Source organism: Dendronephthya gigantea, unplaced genomic scaffold (genome assembly GCF_004324835.1).
Source record: "Dendronephthya gigantea isolate DGI-Jeju-01 unplaced genomic scaffold, DenGig_1.0 000072F, whole genome shotgun sequence".
NCBI lineage: Eukaryota > Metazoa > Cnidaria > Anthozoa > Malacalcyonacea > Nephtheidae > Dendronephthya > Dendronephthya gigantea.
Window position 1 is genome coordinate 99,262 of NW_021163082.1, and position 14,729 is coordinate 113,990.

The window sequence follows — 14,729 nt, forward strand, 5'->3', positions numbered from 1 at the left end:
AACTGAATAATAGCTATAAGGGCCTGTTTATATGATCCCGTCTAGCATGTGTATATGAAACTCGCCAAGGCGGGATGGCGTGTTTATATCGAGATAATTTTATAGTACAGGGTTGTTCGATGCCATGTTTTATGGTAGGAAACGAATATACGCATGTTCCGAAAGTATGTCTATCGCGACATCATCCCGGCCAAGCGGGATGGAGTGTTTATATCTATGGAAAATGGCGCTTCTTGCCGCGATCCTGCCAAGGTGGGATGGAAGAGTTATCATATAAACACTCATTATAATTATATTGTTTGTATTACAAGCGGGATCTCGGAAACTGTCGTTTCCGCGGCTAGGCGGGATCATATCAGCATTTTACTAAATGGTATAGCGTGTTTTTTAATAAAGGCGATGTGTGTATGTATAAACAGCCCCTAAGTAATAAAATATTGTAATGAAAATAATGTTTTTGACACTTGACAGGGAATAACTACTGCAATAATTAAGTGGACGTGCGCGGTGCGCGGCTAAAAACAAGTCTTCAAATTTTGAAAGGAGTAATATCCGGTTTAATTTTATTTGTTAATTGCAAGGCTCTTGTGTAACATCTGGAGTGAACACTCTGTTAGAAAGCGCGTATTTTTCACGCTGGGTAATTCATTTCATTTAGGGCGTTGAAAGAGCAGGCGCTGCCATATCCAGAAAGTGGAAAGTGAATAAAAGAAAAACGACCATATATCGGTAAGGAATTTTAAATTATTAAATTATATCTCTCAATGTTCAAACATATATTCGCTAGAAACTTTTCTAAATTACATGGTATAGGCAATAATTTATATAGATAAATTGGCTATAATTATACGTAATAAAGTGCTGTATTTTTTGTGCGAAACTTTTCTTATCCTTCACACTGTGTATAGTCAATTATATTTAATGATTAGCTAATTTTTATTCCGCGTGGGCTTGCAATACTCGGCATCATTTATTCTAATTCCTTCGGAAATGCAATATATGTCCGACGCTTATAAATATAAATTACTTTTTGTCAATGCCCGTCATGCAAGGTTCAAAACACATCATCATGCAACCGTGTCTTGTCTAAACTAGGCATCAAGCAAGCAGGTCAGTAAACCATGTAAACCAGAATTGTTAACCATACTGCGCCCTTCCATGTGTGTGCCCGTCTATATATAATTTTTATATACACGCTCAATGACATGCAGTGTACTGTAGCCAAGCAGCTTTGCGATTTATTCGCATTATGTCAATTTTCATTTTCACTAACTGTGAAAGCAATTGATTTGAAGGCGAGGAATTAATGATAAAAACTTAAAATGTTGATAGCATGATAGTATACGATTATGGATTTTAAGGTTAGCTACGGAACTGTCTATCTTTTAATCCTTTGGCACAGCAGAATTGCATGTATTGCGCCATGCAGGCTCTCACTTCTGAGATAAGCAAGCTTGTATTTTCATGGCGAATTTTTAACAAGAAGGGTAATAATTTCGTTTGTTTCTGCTTGAATTCAGGAGACATGTACAAGTTCGACATGATATAAACAGTTCTTGTAGAGCAAACAACATTTCAATTCTTTACTCTTAGGCTGGTCAAAGTCATTGAATAAGTTATAAGTCATTTTAGTCAATGCAAATGATAGCTTGAATATCTTTTTTCGTATTAAATTGATCATTAACCCTGAATTGCTTGCGAACACGTAGCAATATTCGACAAATGGCTGATGGCTGTGTCATCTGGGGTTATATATAGGAAAAAAAGTGGGAATTAGCTAATGGAAAATAGGCTGCTCCTAGCAGCTTTTAACCCAGCGACGCTGATGCGAAGGGGAAAGAGAAAATAAAACAAATTACAGTGGATAAGGTTTTCTCATTATGGAGAATAAGTGGAATTCTGTCCCGAAATACACGGCCTATGCGACACCCAAATGACAGCAATTGGAATCCTAATTTTTTTCCTTAAACATAAACGGTATTTCATGTCTAATAACAACCAGCCTATACTCCTTATTATTAACTTTTTGGCCGGCACATTTCAGAAACCCTTAAAATTAGGTTTCATAGAAATACTGGGTGACGACTGCCATTCGCCCGTTAAGTTAGTTAGCACATATATATGCACGTACTATTTATTAGAGGCATTCGCTTTTTTGAAAATAAAAGATATATAGTTAATTTAAGTTTTTAACAAACTAAAACTGCAAATTCAGTTATATTGCATGCTTCTATAATTTTCAGCTTCGGTAATATACATCGGTTTTTGAATTGAACTGTTCATGTTGGGCCTCGCCCGTTCTCCTGAAGAAATTAAGTCGTGGTGTTTTGGTTTTCAGTGTTGCAGTCTTTTTAAACAGCATTTCGGTTATTAGAGAAGCGGTATGTCGGTATGAGTTGTAGCTACGTTGTTTTTTTTCCTTTTTAGCTCGAAGTATCTATGTCAACAAGGACATAATAATTTATTAAGGTTTTTTGGTGATTTTTTTGAGCGCAATGGCGGGTACTGCATGCATGGATGTAAGTTTCATGCAATGCTCCCCTCTCATTAAGTTCGAATTCAAAAACCATAAACCATTAGTAATAAAAATGGCGACTTTTTAACCGTAATAAATGAATGGGACTAATTTCGCTTCTGCTTGAATTCAGGGACATGTATATAAGATCAAAATTATAATAGTAAAACAGTTCTCGTCAAGCAAACAAAACTTTCGTTCTTTACTCATAGGCTGCATGACTGCATCGTCAAAACAATGTCATTTGTGTTGTGCATGAATTACAAGTCATTTTCATCAACGTTTAGTAGCTTAATTGAATGTCGTTTTTCGTGTTAATTTGGTCGCTCTGAACTGCTCGCGAACACCACTCGGTAACACCACTCGACAAATGTTTAATGGCTGTGTGGGTGAGGATGCGAAGGGGAAAGAGAAAAGAAAATAAATTACAGCATAGATAAGGCTTTCTCATTGGGAGAATGAGTGGAAGTCTTTTCTGAAATACACAGTATATGCCACACACAATTGGAATCCCAAATCTTTTGCCGAATCTTTTACGAAATATGCTATTTTTCATTTTCTGAAAATAATGAGAATGGTCATAACAATATAACTACCCTTAAAATAAGGTTTGATAGAAATACTGAGTGACGGCTGCTATTCGCTCGTAAAGTTTGTTGAAACTAGGGTACATAATAATGCACGTACTGTTTACGAGCGGCATTCGCTGTTTTGAAAATAAAATATAACTAATTTATTCAAATTTTTAATGAACTAAAACTGCAAATTAAGTTATATTGCATACTTTTATAATTTACACTTCAGTTTTAGTAATATCCGGTGTTTGAATTAAATTAAATTAGGGGCCCCGATCGTTCTCCTGAAGAAATTAAGTCGTGGTATTTTCACTATTTTGTTTTTCAGTGTTTTGGTTTTCAGGTCTTTTAAAGCTATTTTAATCAGTATAAAATAGCTTGAATGTCTTTGAATGTTTCTTTTAAATATTTAATGTTGCCCAATATTGGTGACTTTGTATGGTTAACGAACATGCACGGTAGCAATATATATGCACAGCATATGCCAACAAAATATATATTTTTTTCATTATTTGTAAAATAATGTGAATGGTCATATAACAATAACTACCCTTAAAATGAGGTTTGATAGAAATACTGAGTGACGGCTGCAATTCGCCCCTTAAGTTTGTCAAAACTAGGCTACATAATAATGCACGTACTGTTTACGAGCGGCATTCGCTGTTTTGAAAATAAAAGATATTCAATTTAAGTTTTTAATTAAATAAAACTGCAAATTAAGTTATAATGCATACTTCTATAATTTACACTTCAGTTTCAGTAATATACACCGGTTTTTGAATTGAATTAAAATTAGGGGCCCCGATCGTTCTCCCGAAGAAATTAAGTCGTGGTATTTTCACTATTTTGTTTTTCAGTGTTTTGATTTTCAGGTCTTTTAAAGCTATTTTAGTCAGTGTAAAATAGCTTGAAGGTCGTTGAATGTTTCTTTTAAATATTCAATGTTGCCCAATATTGGTGACTCTAAATGGCTAACGAACATGCACGGTAGCAATATATATGCACAGCATATGCCAACAAAATATATTTTTGTTTCATTATTTGTAAAATAATGTGAATGGTCATATAACAATAACTACCCTTAAAATGAGGTTTGATAGAAATACTGAGTGACGGCTGCAATTCGCCCCCTTACATTTGTCGAAACTAGGCTACATAATAATGCACGTACTGTTTACGAGCGGCATTCGCTGTTTTGAAAATAAAAGATATTCAATTTAAGTTTTTAATTAAATAAAACTGCAAATTACGTTATATAGCATGCTTCTATAATTTACACTACAGTTTCAGTAATATACACCGGTTTTTGAATTGAATTAAGTAAGGGGCCGCGATCGTTATCCCGAAGAAATTAAGTCGTGGTATTTTCACTATTTTGTTTATTAGTGTTTTGGTTTTCAGGTCTTTTAAACAGCATTTCGCTTATAAAATTTTTTAGAGCGGTATTTCGGTAATACTGAGTTGTACGGTACGCTGTTTTTCCTTTTAGCTCAAAGTATATAATCTTATTTTTTTGGTGATTTTTTGAACGCAATCGCGTGTACTAATTGTATGCATGTATCTTCCATGCAATGCTACCTAGCTCTCCCCTTTAAGTTTGAATTCGAAAACAGTAAAATATTGCTAATAAAAATGGCGAATTTTTAACCAGAATGGGACTAGTTTCGTTTGTTTCTGCTTGAATCCAGGGGACATGTATATAAGTTCAAAATTATGATAGCAAAACAGTTCTTATTGAGCAAAAAACACTGTGAACAAGTCATTTTCATCAGTGCAAAATAGCTTGAATTTCGTTTTTCGTATTAAATTGGTCACTCTGAACTGCTTACGAACGTGCACAGTAGCAATATTCGAAAATGGTCAATGGCTAGCTATGTGGGGTCATATAGAAGAGAAGTGGGGGCTAATAAAAAGTACAGGCTGTTGCTATATAGCAGTTTATAACCGACGCGGATGCGAAGAGGAAAGAGAAAAGAAAAAAATTACAGTAGCCTAGAAAAGGTCACGTCATTGACAAAATGAGTGGAATTCTTTTCCAAAAGTACACAAATACACAGCACAGCATATATGCCACCGAAAACTTGAAAACAAATGAGGTTTGATAGATATACTGAGTGACGGCTGCTATTTCCCGTTAAGTTTGTCGAAACTAGGCTACATATGCACGTATTGTTTACGAGCGGCATTCGCTGTTTTGAAAATAAAAGACAATTTAATTTAAGTTTTAATTAAATAAAACTGCAAATTACGTTATATTGCATGCTTCTATAATTTACACTTCATTTTCAGTAATATCCGATGTCTTTAGGTTAAGAGTCAAGGGCAGTCGTGTCGATCGTTCTTCTCCTGAAGAAATTAAGTCATGCATGGTATTTTGGTTTTCAGTGCTGCGATTTTCATGACTTTTTTAAGAGCATTGCATACAATTTTTTAGAGCAATATTTCGGTTATACTGCACGGAAGATACGTTGTGTTTTCCTTTTCAGCTCGAAGTATCTATGTCAAGACGGACATAATATTTAAGTTTTGTGGTGATTTTTTGAGCGCAATGGCGGGTATACTGTATGAATGCATGTGTTTTCCATTCAATGCAGCCCTTCCCCTTGAAGTTCGAATTCAAAAACAGTAAAATATTACTAATTAATATTATTTCTGGCGCACTAAGTATAAACACTTCCAACGCTTTACTTTATAAGACAGTCAAAACTTTTAAAAAGTCGCCTTACTTATTTACGTGGGTATATATTGTGATTATAGCAACGTAATTAAAACCAACACGATACTGTATCTCACGATACAGTTCTATTCGTTTTCTGTCCTGGTCATACCTCTAAAAAACGTCTCCCGTTCTATATACTTTTGACCAGACAAAAGACGATTTAAATGATGCTTGTAACAGCTACCTTGATCTTGCTTTTGCTTGATATTGGAAACGTTCTTGCAAACCAATGTTTTCCAAGAAGTTACATAATCATAAAAGGTGAGTCATCCTTAATGTTGTTTAGTAAAATATTATCGACGTTGAATTTCGTTAAAAACGCTAACAATTCTTTTAGTCATTTGTAAATTGACCTATACAAGATTCGATATTTTGCATTTTAAAATTTTTATAATCATTGAGATGTTTTAGCGCCCTATAAGACTCTCGTTAGTAAAAGATATTGTCGTGGAATTTTAATTTTTTAACATTCCATGAATAAAATGGTTTCTAAATTCCGATTAATCATACAGATAAATTCCGATTCAATTCTCGTTCCAAAATTTTTAACGAGTCTTCTTGAAATTTTTAGGAGGTCCATCATTGCCCGCTGATGAGATAATATCAAAACACAATATTACATCTTTACATGTCATGTTAGGATGTCACAATCTATGCAAAGACGAAGAAAAATGTGTTGGATTCAACTACAGAACAACAAAAAATGTTGAAAATTGCCAACTGACAAACGTTACTAAAGAGAGAGAAAAAGCAAAAACAGGAGATTGGGTATTGATGCTTGATATTGAAGCGGTGAGGTTTCCAAGACTCTTTGCTTGTATTTACATACACATCCGTATGCATATAACCGCTTTAAAATTGCAAGCCAATAGATAATTGATATCTATATTAGCAGGAAAATAGAATGAGTTGGAGTACAAATATATTTGCTCCGATTAATGCCGGGCCAACATTTCTTCGGCATTAATATTTACGCTTTCGTGAAAATCTTACGCATTTGAGAAATGATTGGTGACAAATTTAATTATAAGTTCATTTTTTAACAACAAAAAATTTTTATCAAAGTGAACGTTGTGCAGTGTTTGCAAGGCAAACGGATATCACTTCCTCCAAGTCATTAATTATTGCGTTCGTATAGAAATAAAACGCACTAATTTTATATAATTATAGTAGAGTATAATTTTATAACGTTTGGAATTGTGTTTGGCTGGGGTTGCCAAAACACTTGTAACCATAATGTATGCGTGTATCGGCAAGTTGTGGGTAAATAAGTTCCAGAAATAAGTTTATGACTATTATTCAACTACGAGATTTAAATTAATGCTTTAGGATGTTTGTGTTTTTGAGTTTTGATCTATATTCGGGTTTAACGCCAAATGACGATATTGAAGATAACTAAATTTTCTTTTGCAAACTATAAAAAAAAGCTAAAGGAAGATCAAGTATATAATTTTAGAAGTAATCTAATATTTGTGAATAGTTTGTTTTGTTTTAAACAACGGCAATGTGGTTGTTATCATTTTTGAATAGACAAAGAACGAGAAACGAAAAAGAGAAAATGTCAACGAAAGTGCAGGTACTGTTCCAAAATTCTCAAAAATATATATCTGCGTGGTGTACCTGCAGAGTTGCAAAAAGAGTTAAAGCTTCCTCTGTTAGGATTTCAAGTTTTGAAAACCGTCCAAAATAACGTTAGTCACTGAGACAAGTGGAAACCAGCATAACTATTCCAACCCTGAGTTGTTTATTAATAGTACGAGCTCGATCTAGAGCACAGAAAACAGAGCTCGTCATGACAAGGTACCTTCCAGATATGAAGTTAAAGAAAGGAAGCGATAAAGAAATATTTGGTTTTTTGGTATATGCATGTGATCAATTAAAGCGTTCAACTTTGAACCTTCCTCACAAGCCTCATTCAAAGCAAACCTTCCTCACGGATGGTACCCGCGTACCCGCAGCTATTTGCAACACTGTCTCCCTGAATATTTATATAAATTATGCTTTTAATTTGTTTGGGTTTTACGATGAGAAAACTTGTTTTTCTTGTGTTTTTTAGACACTTGTCTCCCTGGTTATGCAAAAGTTGGAAAGAATTGTACAGGTAAACAATCTGCCTTCAAAGCGAATCGTTTAGCATTTAAATCTTGCAATGAAGCTCATTTTAAAGACGCCTGTAAATTAATATATCCTAATGTGAACTGTTTTATTTTGATTGATTTGAACTGATCATTTGAAACATTTTAAAATCATTTGCTGCTTTAGACATTGACGAATGTTTTAATGTATCTGCCAAAGTATGTCACACAAATGCATATTGTATTTATACGAATGGTTCATACAACTGCACGTGTCTCTCTGGATATTCAGGAAATGGAAAGAACTGCACAGGTAAACAAATTACCTATAATAAATATCACGCTTTTTATCGTTGAAACATGCTTTATAATTTCTGAGAAACTCACAATTTTAGACATTGACGAATGTTCGAATTTATCCGCCAAAGTATGTCACACAAATGCAAGTTGTATTAATACGAATGGTTCATATAATTGCACGTGTCTCACTGGATATTCAGGAAATGGAAAGAACTGCACAGGTAAACAAATTACCTATCATAAATATCACGCTTTTTATCGTTTAAATATGTTTTATACTTTCTGAGAAACTCACAATTTTAGACGTTGACGAATGCTCAAATGTATCTGCCAAAGTATGTCACACAAATGCAAGTTGTATTAATACGAATGGTTCATACAACTGCACGTGTCTCACTGGATATTCAGGAAATGGAAAAAATTGCACAGGTAAAAAAATTACCTATAATAAACCTCACGCTTTTTATCATTTAAATATGCTTTATACCTTCTGAGAAACTTACAATTTTAGAAATTGACGAATGTTCGAATATATCTGCCAAAGTCATGGCCAGAAAATTCGGACATAATTAACATTCTACTTCCGCCTAAATTTGCATATGGTGTCAAAATAAAGCTTCGTGAGCTTATAGTAAACTGTAATGTGCACAGTACTAAACGCTATAAATACAGCTTTAGGTGGTCGATTATAATTTGCCTTTGTAGAGTTTGTCTTTTGCACAAGATAAATATACTTTATTCACGTAACTCGTGATACTTATTTCTACTACAACCAAGCGTGTGTTCTTCTACGTTTTTTGTACGTCCTCTGAGCCCGCGCTCTTGTCCTATATCTAACATCATATACGTTGTGCTATAACATGCAACAACACTACATCTCTCCCTTTTATCGAACTGTAACCATAACACAACAAAACAAATTATTATTAATGTTAAAGTTGTTTCAGATGTTAGCTTTAATACATCACATAGTCACCAAGATAGTTCGGACGCCGCCTTTCTCTTGCTGGTCGTTGGTTTTGACCTCGCTGTTCCTGACCTGCGTTTTGAAGTTCTACATTGTTCTCGTTGCTCCCATCGTCATCATCATCATCATCCTCTCCACTGTCGTTAGGAATGTTTGCCCACTGCTCTGCTGCCCGTTTTGTAACTTTCTTAAGATGAGAGGAATTTCTGCTTAGTGTTGATCCATCTGTTTTCTGTACGGTCACTAATGTTCCTTTCTTCCTGGTGACAAGTGCAGGTTTAGGATTATAGCGTGAGGACAACTTATTCTTTCGCTTCTGTTTTATCAATACCATATCACCTACACAAACGCGGCTAGGTTTGTGGTGATTCCGACGGTCGGAATAGGTTTTCATCTTCTTCTTCCCTTGTCGGTCTTTGGAACGCATTTCTGCATCATCGAGAGGTGGCACGAGCACTGCAGGCAGTTTAGTTTTGATTTTCCTACCAAACAAAAGCTCCGCCGGCGACTTCCCGGTAGTCGAGTGCGGCGTAGCTCGGTACTGCAGGAGAAACTGTTGTAGATCTTTCTTCCAATTCTTTCCTTCGATTGAGCTTGTTTTGATGGCTTTGCTTAGTGTACGCATAAAACGTTCAGCTTCGCCGTTAGCAGCTGGCCATAGTGGTGTAATTCTACGGTGTTGAAAACCTTTCTCTTTAGCATACTTGGCGAATTCGTGACCACTAAATGGGGGGCCGTTATCAGACTTCATAACATCCGGAATCCCATGCGTAGCAAAGATTCTATCTAACTTCGGAATAGTCGCTTCAGCGGAGGTAGATCGAAGAACTTCCACCTCCGGATACCGAGAGTAATCGTCAATGACAACTAGCAAGTAGTCACCGGATGGGAAAGGGCCACAAAAATCGGTTGAAACTTGGCTCCACGGCGCCGTTGGTAAGGTCGTCATTTGGAGGGGTTCTGGTGTCACATTTTGGCTTGTTGCTTGACATGGGATGCAATCATCGATCTCTGTCTTGACGTCCTTGTCAATGCCAGGGTACCATACCTTTTCTCGAAGGAGCTGCTTTGTTTTTACAATGCCTTGGTGGGACTCGTGCGCAAGTTTGACTGCTCGCAATTGAAGACATTTTGGGAGGACTACGCGTGTTCCCCGAAGGATGATGTCGGAATCCGTTGCAACAGTGAGCTCGAACTTGACTTTGTTGAATGGGGTAAGGTCAGGATCATTGCTTGGCCAAACGTCCGTGGTAATTGCCTGACGAAGGCGTTGGAAAATAGGGTCAGCTTTTGATGCACTGTTAACTTCTTCTAGAGTCATAGCTTTGGGTATAGCATGGCCGACCAGATAATTCACATACTCTTCAGCAATCTTCCGCTCTCTCGTTGTCTGGGAACGCGAAGGATGGCGTGATAGATAATCAGCAATGTTCAGCGGTCCGGGCCTGTATTTCACGGTGAAGGTGTACGGTTGAAGTCTCAAAGCCCAGCGTTGGATGCGGCATCGCCAGAAAAACGCGACATGCGATTGCGTAACACCTCGAACGCACGTATCTAATTGCTTTAATTAAAATATTTTTTATGTGAAATTGTATCAGAAGAGCACAATTCATTCAAAATATTAGCTAAACTGTTTGTGAACCACAACAAACGAAAGCAAGGCATTGTAGAGTAAGCGTCGGCCTACAATGCCCACTAACTACTTATCGTATTCTACAAATCGCGACTTGTCCCCTCCGAATTTTATGAAATTTAGATTTCTATACGACCGTTACTGTAATAATGCATGTCAAATAGACGGCAATAATTATAAAACAGGCGATAAAAATGACATGAGCGGACAAAATTTGCCAACGAAACTTGAAGTTATTACTCGAAGTTGTCTAGTTCCGTAATATATAAATATTTCGTTCGCTTACGTTATTCCCGTTTGTCCCTCGTAAAATATATTTAAACGCACACAAAGCGCTCACAAATCCTCCGCTAATCCTCCGACATGATAATTTGCATGTATACTAATTTGCATTTAACTTTCAGCATAATGGCCTTCAACTTTTACTATAAAATACATAGAGTAAATATACAAAACTTAAAAATGCCGTTGCCTTAGACCTTGCCTACTGTTTGCCGACCTCTAGATCGGTAGAGCAGCTGTTTAGAATCGTTTCGGTGACCAAATTTTTTAGCTTAGGCATTTCTGCAATCTGCCAAATTTAAAAATATATTGCTCAAAGTTTTATCCGTGTTCTGTCAACGAACTTATAAAATCGCTCACATTGATTCGAATATCTCGATTCAGGTAGTTGATAAATTATTGACGTGTAATATACCAAAAAAAATTGTTAAAGATATTGTCTTTTTCTGTACGGCTCGGATTTTCACTGCAATCACTTTAAAAAATATTATCAGTCTTATCAGGAACTTGAACAATACGAAGGCTATATACACATTTGTTCACAATCAGTTGGCCGAACGTAGAAATACCTAAGGTAAGTAATTCGATCATTAAAACTTTGGGAAACGGCTGTTCTATTGACCCAGAGGTCGGCAAACAGTAGGCACGGTCTAGGGCAACGACATTTTAAGGTTTTGTATATTTACTATATGTATTTTACAGTAAAAGTTGAAGGCCATTATGCTGAAAGTTAAATGCAAATTAGTATAAATGCAAATTATCATGTCGCAAATTTCTGGTAATGGGCTGGAGGGTTAGAGGCGGGATTGTTAAAAATGGTTTCAAGTGGCTTGTGGTCTGTGACGATTTCAAACTGAGAACCATAGAGGTATAAATGAAACCGCTCACAACCCCAAACGATGGCTAGTGCTTCACGTTCGGTCTGCGAGTATCGTCGTTCTACATCGCTAAGCGTACGACTTGCATATGCAACAGAGCGTTCCTGTCCGTCTGCGTCAACTTGCGTTAGCACGACACCCAGTCCGAAGGGGCTTGCATCAAACGTGGCAATCGTGCGCTTGCTAGGATCAAAATAAGCCATCGTGCGGTTGCTGGTCAAACACTCTTTTAAAGCGAGAAAAGACTTGTTCTGCTGAACCCCCCAGTTCCAACGCACTCCTTTTCTGGTCAAGTGTTTCAACGGCTCCGTCAATGTGGCGTAATTCGGAATAAAACGGGAACAAAATCCGGTTAACCCAAGGAAACTTCGGACTTCTGACGGATTCGTGGGAGGGGTGGCATCACAGATAGCAGCAATCTTCTTGGGATCCGCAGACATGCCTTTTGCAGAAAACACATACCCAAAGAAAGCCAGATTCTGCTTGTTGTAAACACACTTGGACCCGTTGAGGGTTAGACCTTTTTCCCGCAGACGTTGAAAGGTATCGGCTAGAGCAGCATCGTGTTCTTCTTGCGTACGCCCAAACACAATAATGTCGTCTGAAATGTTTTTCACGCCTGGGATTCCCTGTAGTGCCTGTTGAATAACTTGTTGGAAAACTTCCGAGGCTGAGGCCAAACCAAAAAGGAGACGGGTATATTGGCGGAGGCCCTTATGCGTGGTAAATGTGGTGAGGTACCGGGAGGCAGGTGTAAGCTCAATTTGATGGTATCCAGAACGAAGGTCGAGTTTGGAAAAAACACTTGCCCCATTCAAATCGTTTGTGACTTCCTCGATGGTAGGTGTGGGATGGCGCTGGCGTTGGACAGCTTTGTTTGGTTGACGGAGGTCAACACAAAGACGGATTTCCTTGGGGTTGCTGGTTTTTGGGACTGCCACTACAGGTGAAACCCATGGTGTGGGGCCGTCAACCGCCTCAATGATGCCTTGCTGTTCCAAGCTCTCGATTTCTTGCTCTACTTGCTTTCGGATATGAAAAGGTCTACGACGTGGCAGCTGGGCAACGGCTTTACATCTGGGTCTATATATATTTGGAATTGGAAATCTTTGAGCTTGCCGATTCCATGGAAGATATCCTGGTATTCTTCCAATAACTGCGGTAGGGATTTTTGAGCACTGACTGTGTTGATGAATGTGGACTGAAATTAATCCCAAGGCGACTGAAGTGTCATGGCTAAGGATGGAGCCATTGGAAGCCATCAACTACATAAAATGAACCATTGGTTTTGCTTGATAAGGTTTCAATAGTGGCTTGAAACTTTCCGAGTAGGGCAAGAGGTTCTGCTGCACCATAGGCATAAATTCGTGTCGACGTCTTTTGCAACTGAATATGATCATTCTGCGTAACTATTTGCTCATATGCTGCCTTGTCGAGGATGTTCACTGATGCTCCCGAATCGATCATCATCACAATTTCAACACCATTGATGACAACGGGAAGCTGAGGCCTGGAGATCACATTAGCATGTTCCCCGTCAGTATTGGTTGCATAAATATATCCCTCCTCATCATCAGATACGATGTCTTCAGAGATTTGGTTCAGTTGTTCACGTCTTGGACGCTGCTGGCCTTGGCGTTGGGTGTTGCGATTTTGGGGCCGACTGCGGCAGACTCGAGCAAAATGATTTTGCTTTCCACAGGAACGGCAGGATTTACCAAATGCTGGGCACGGCTTGGAGGGAACATGGGGCCATGTTTCACCACAATTTCTACAATATCCTCTAGGCTGTTGTCGGTGGTCATTACTTGTTAGCGGGCGATTTGCAGGTGTTGCTTGAATGGCACTGATCTCAGGAGTTGTAGGGCTGTTGGTACCAATACGAGCTGCTTGTTGTTTTGAGCATTCCAAAATACGACCTTGCTTTAAGATGAAGGTCAAATCCGCTTTTTCTTCACGAAGAATCTTTTCTTTCAGTCTATTAGAGCTACAATTAGCCAGAATTTGATCGGCAATAACATCATCAATATTCTCAAACTCACACGTTTCAGCCAGGTTACGAAGTCGAGAAGCGAATTGATCAATAGACTCACCGTCTTGTTGACATGCTTGTTTAAAATGGTATCGTTCATATCGAATATGTTTCTTCGGAGCAAAATATTCGTTGAGTTTTGCGGCAGCTGTATCGTAGTCGTCTCCCGTATCCGTCAATCCTTTAAACACTTTCTGAACAGTTGGCCCGCTGATATGCAAAAGAAGCGCTCGCTTTTGTTTCTTGTCTTCAACTTTAGCTGCAATTGTAAAAATCTCGAATTGTTCGAGCCATTCTTTCCACCGTGTTGCGATTGACGATGGCTCGGAATAAGCATCGAATTGTGGCAAGTTCGGCATTAAATTTAATTGAGCCATTATAATCCTCGTCGCCAATTGTAGAGTTTGTCTTTTGCACAAGATAAATATACTTTATTCACGTAACTCGTGATACTTATTTCTACTACAACCAAGCGTGTGTTCTTCTACGTTTTTTGTACGTCCTCTGAGCCCGCGCTCTTGTCCTATATCTAACATCATATACGTTGTGCTATAACATGCAACAACACTACAGCCTTAATTGCTCGTTGCAGAGAAAGTTAATCTTAATATTTTGAGACAGTATTTCAAAATGTTTTATCAGTATTCGTCCTGCATTTTCAAAACAAAGTTTTGGTCATTTATCACGTTGAATACCATATAAAACGAAAACCGTAATAGCGTACAAATAAAATAAAAATGCAGAGCCGACATA

At 37.6% G+C, this 14,729-nt stretch overlaps 2 protein-coding genes across 2 annotated transcripts; one reads left to right on the forward strand and one right to left on the reverse strand.

Moving 5' to 3' along the window:
* Nucleotides 1–676: 676 nt before the first annotated feature.
* Nucleotides 677–8,702, forward strand: LOC114531469 (cysteine-rich with EGF-like domain protein 2-B). Its single transcript, XM_028553077.1, has 9 exons — nucleotides 677–729; nucleotides 5,958–6,070; nucleotides 6,381–6,601; nucleotides 7,340–7,385; nucleotides 7,866–7,910; nucleotides 8,072–8,197; nucleotides 8,280–8,311; nucleotides 8,488–8,519; nucleotides 8,696–8,702. Exons 2-9 carry the CDS (start codon nucleotides 5,974–5,976, stop codon nucleotides 8,700–8,702), a joined length of 606 nt encoding a protein of 201 aa, XP_028408878.1. The 5' UTR covers nucleotides 677–729; nucleotides 5,958–5,973.
* Nucleotides 8,703–9,140: 438 nt separating this feature from the next.
* Nucleotides 9,141–14,353, reverse strand: LOC114531470. The gene is made up of 2 exons (XM_028553078.1): nucleotides 13,391–14,353; nucleotides 9,141–10,541 (listed from the first exon to the last, which is right to left on the reverse strand). The coding sequence occupies exons 1-2, from the start codon at nucleotides 14,351–14,353 to the stop codon at nucleotides 9,141–9,143; spliced, it is 2,364 nt and encodes a 787-aa protein (XP_028408879.1).
* Nucleotides 14,354–14,729: the final 376 nt, after the last annotated feature.

Bases quoted from the DNA above. Each gene is read 5' to 3' on its own strand.
- LOC114531469 (XM_028553077.1), top strand. From the start codon at position 5,974: ATGATGCTTGTAACAGCTACCTTGATCTTGCTTTTGCTTGATATTGGA. The intron at 7,386-7,865 runs GTACTGTTCCAA...TGTGTTTTTTAG, and splicing joins AAATGTCAACGAAAGTGCAG to ACACTTGTCTCCCTGGTTAT. The intron at 8,198-8,279 runs GTAAACAAATTA...TCACAATTTTAG, and splicing joins AAATGGAAAGAACTGCACAG to ACATTGACGAATGTTCGAAT.
- LOC114531470 (XM_028553078.1), bottom strand. From the start codon at position 14,353: ATGGCTCAATTAAATTTAATGCCGAACTTGCCACAATTCGATGCTTAT. The intron at 10,542-13,390 runs GTGAACATCCTC...TCGCGTTCCCAG, and splicing joins TGATCGATTCGGGAGCATCA to ACAACGAGAGAGCGGAAGAT.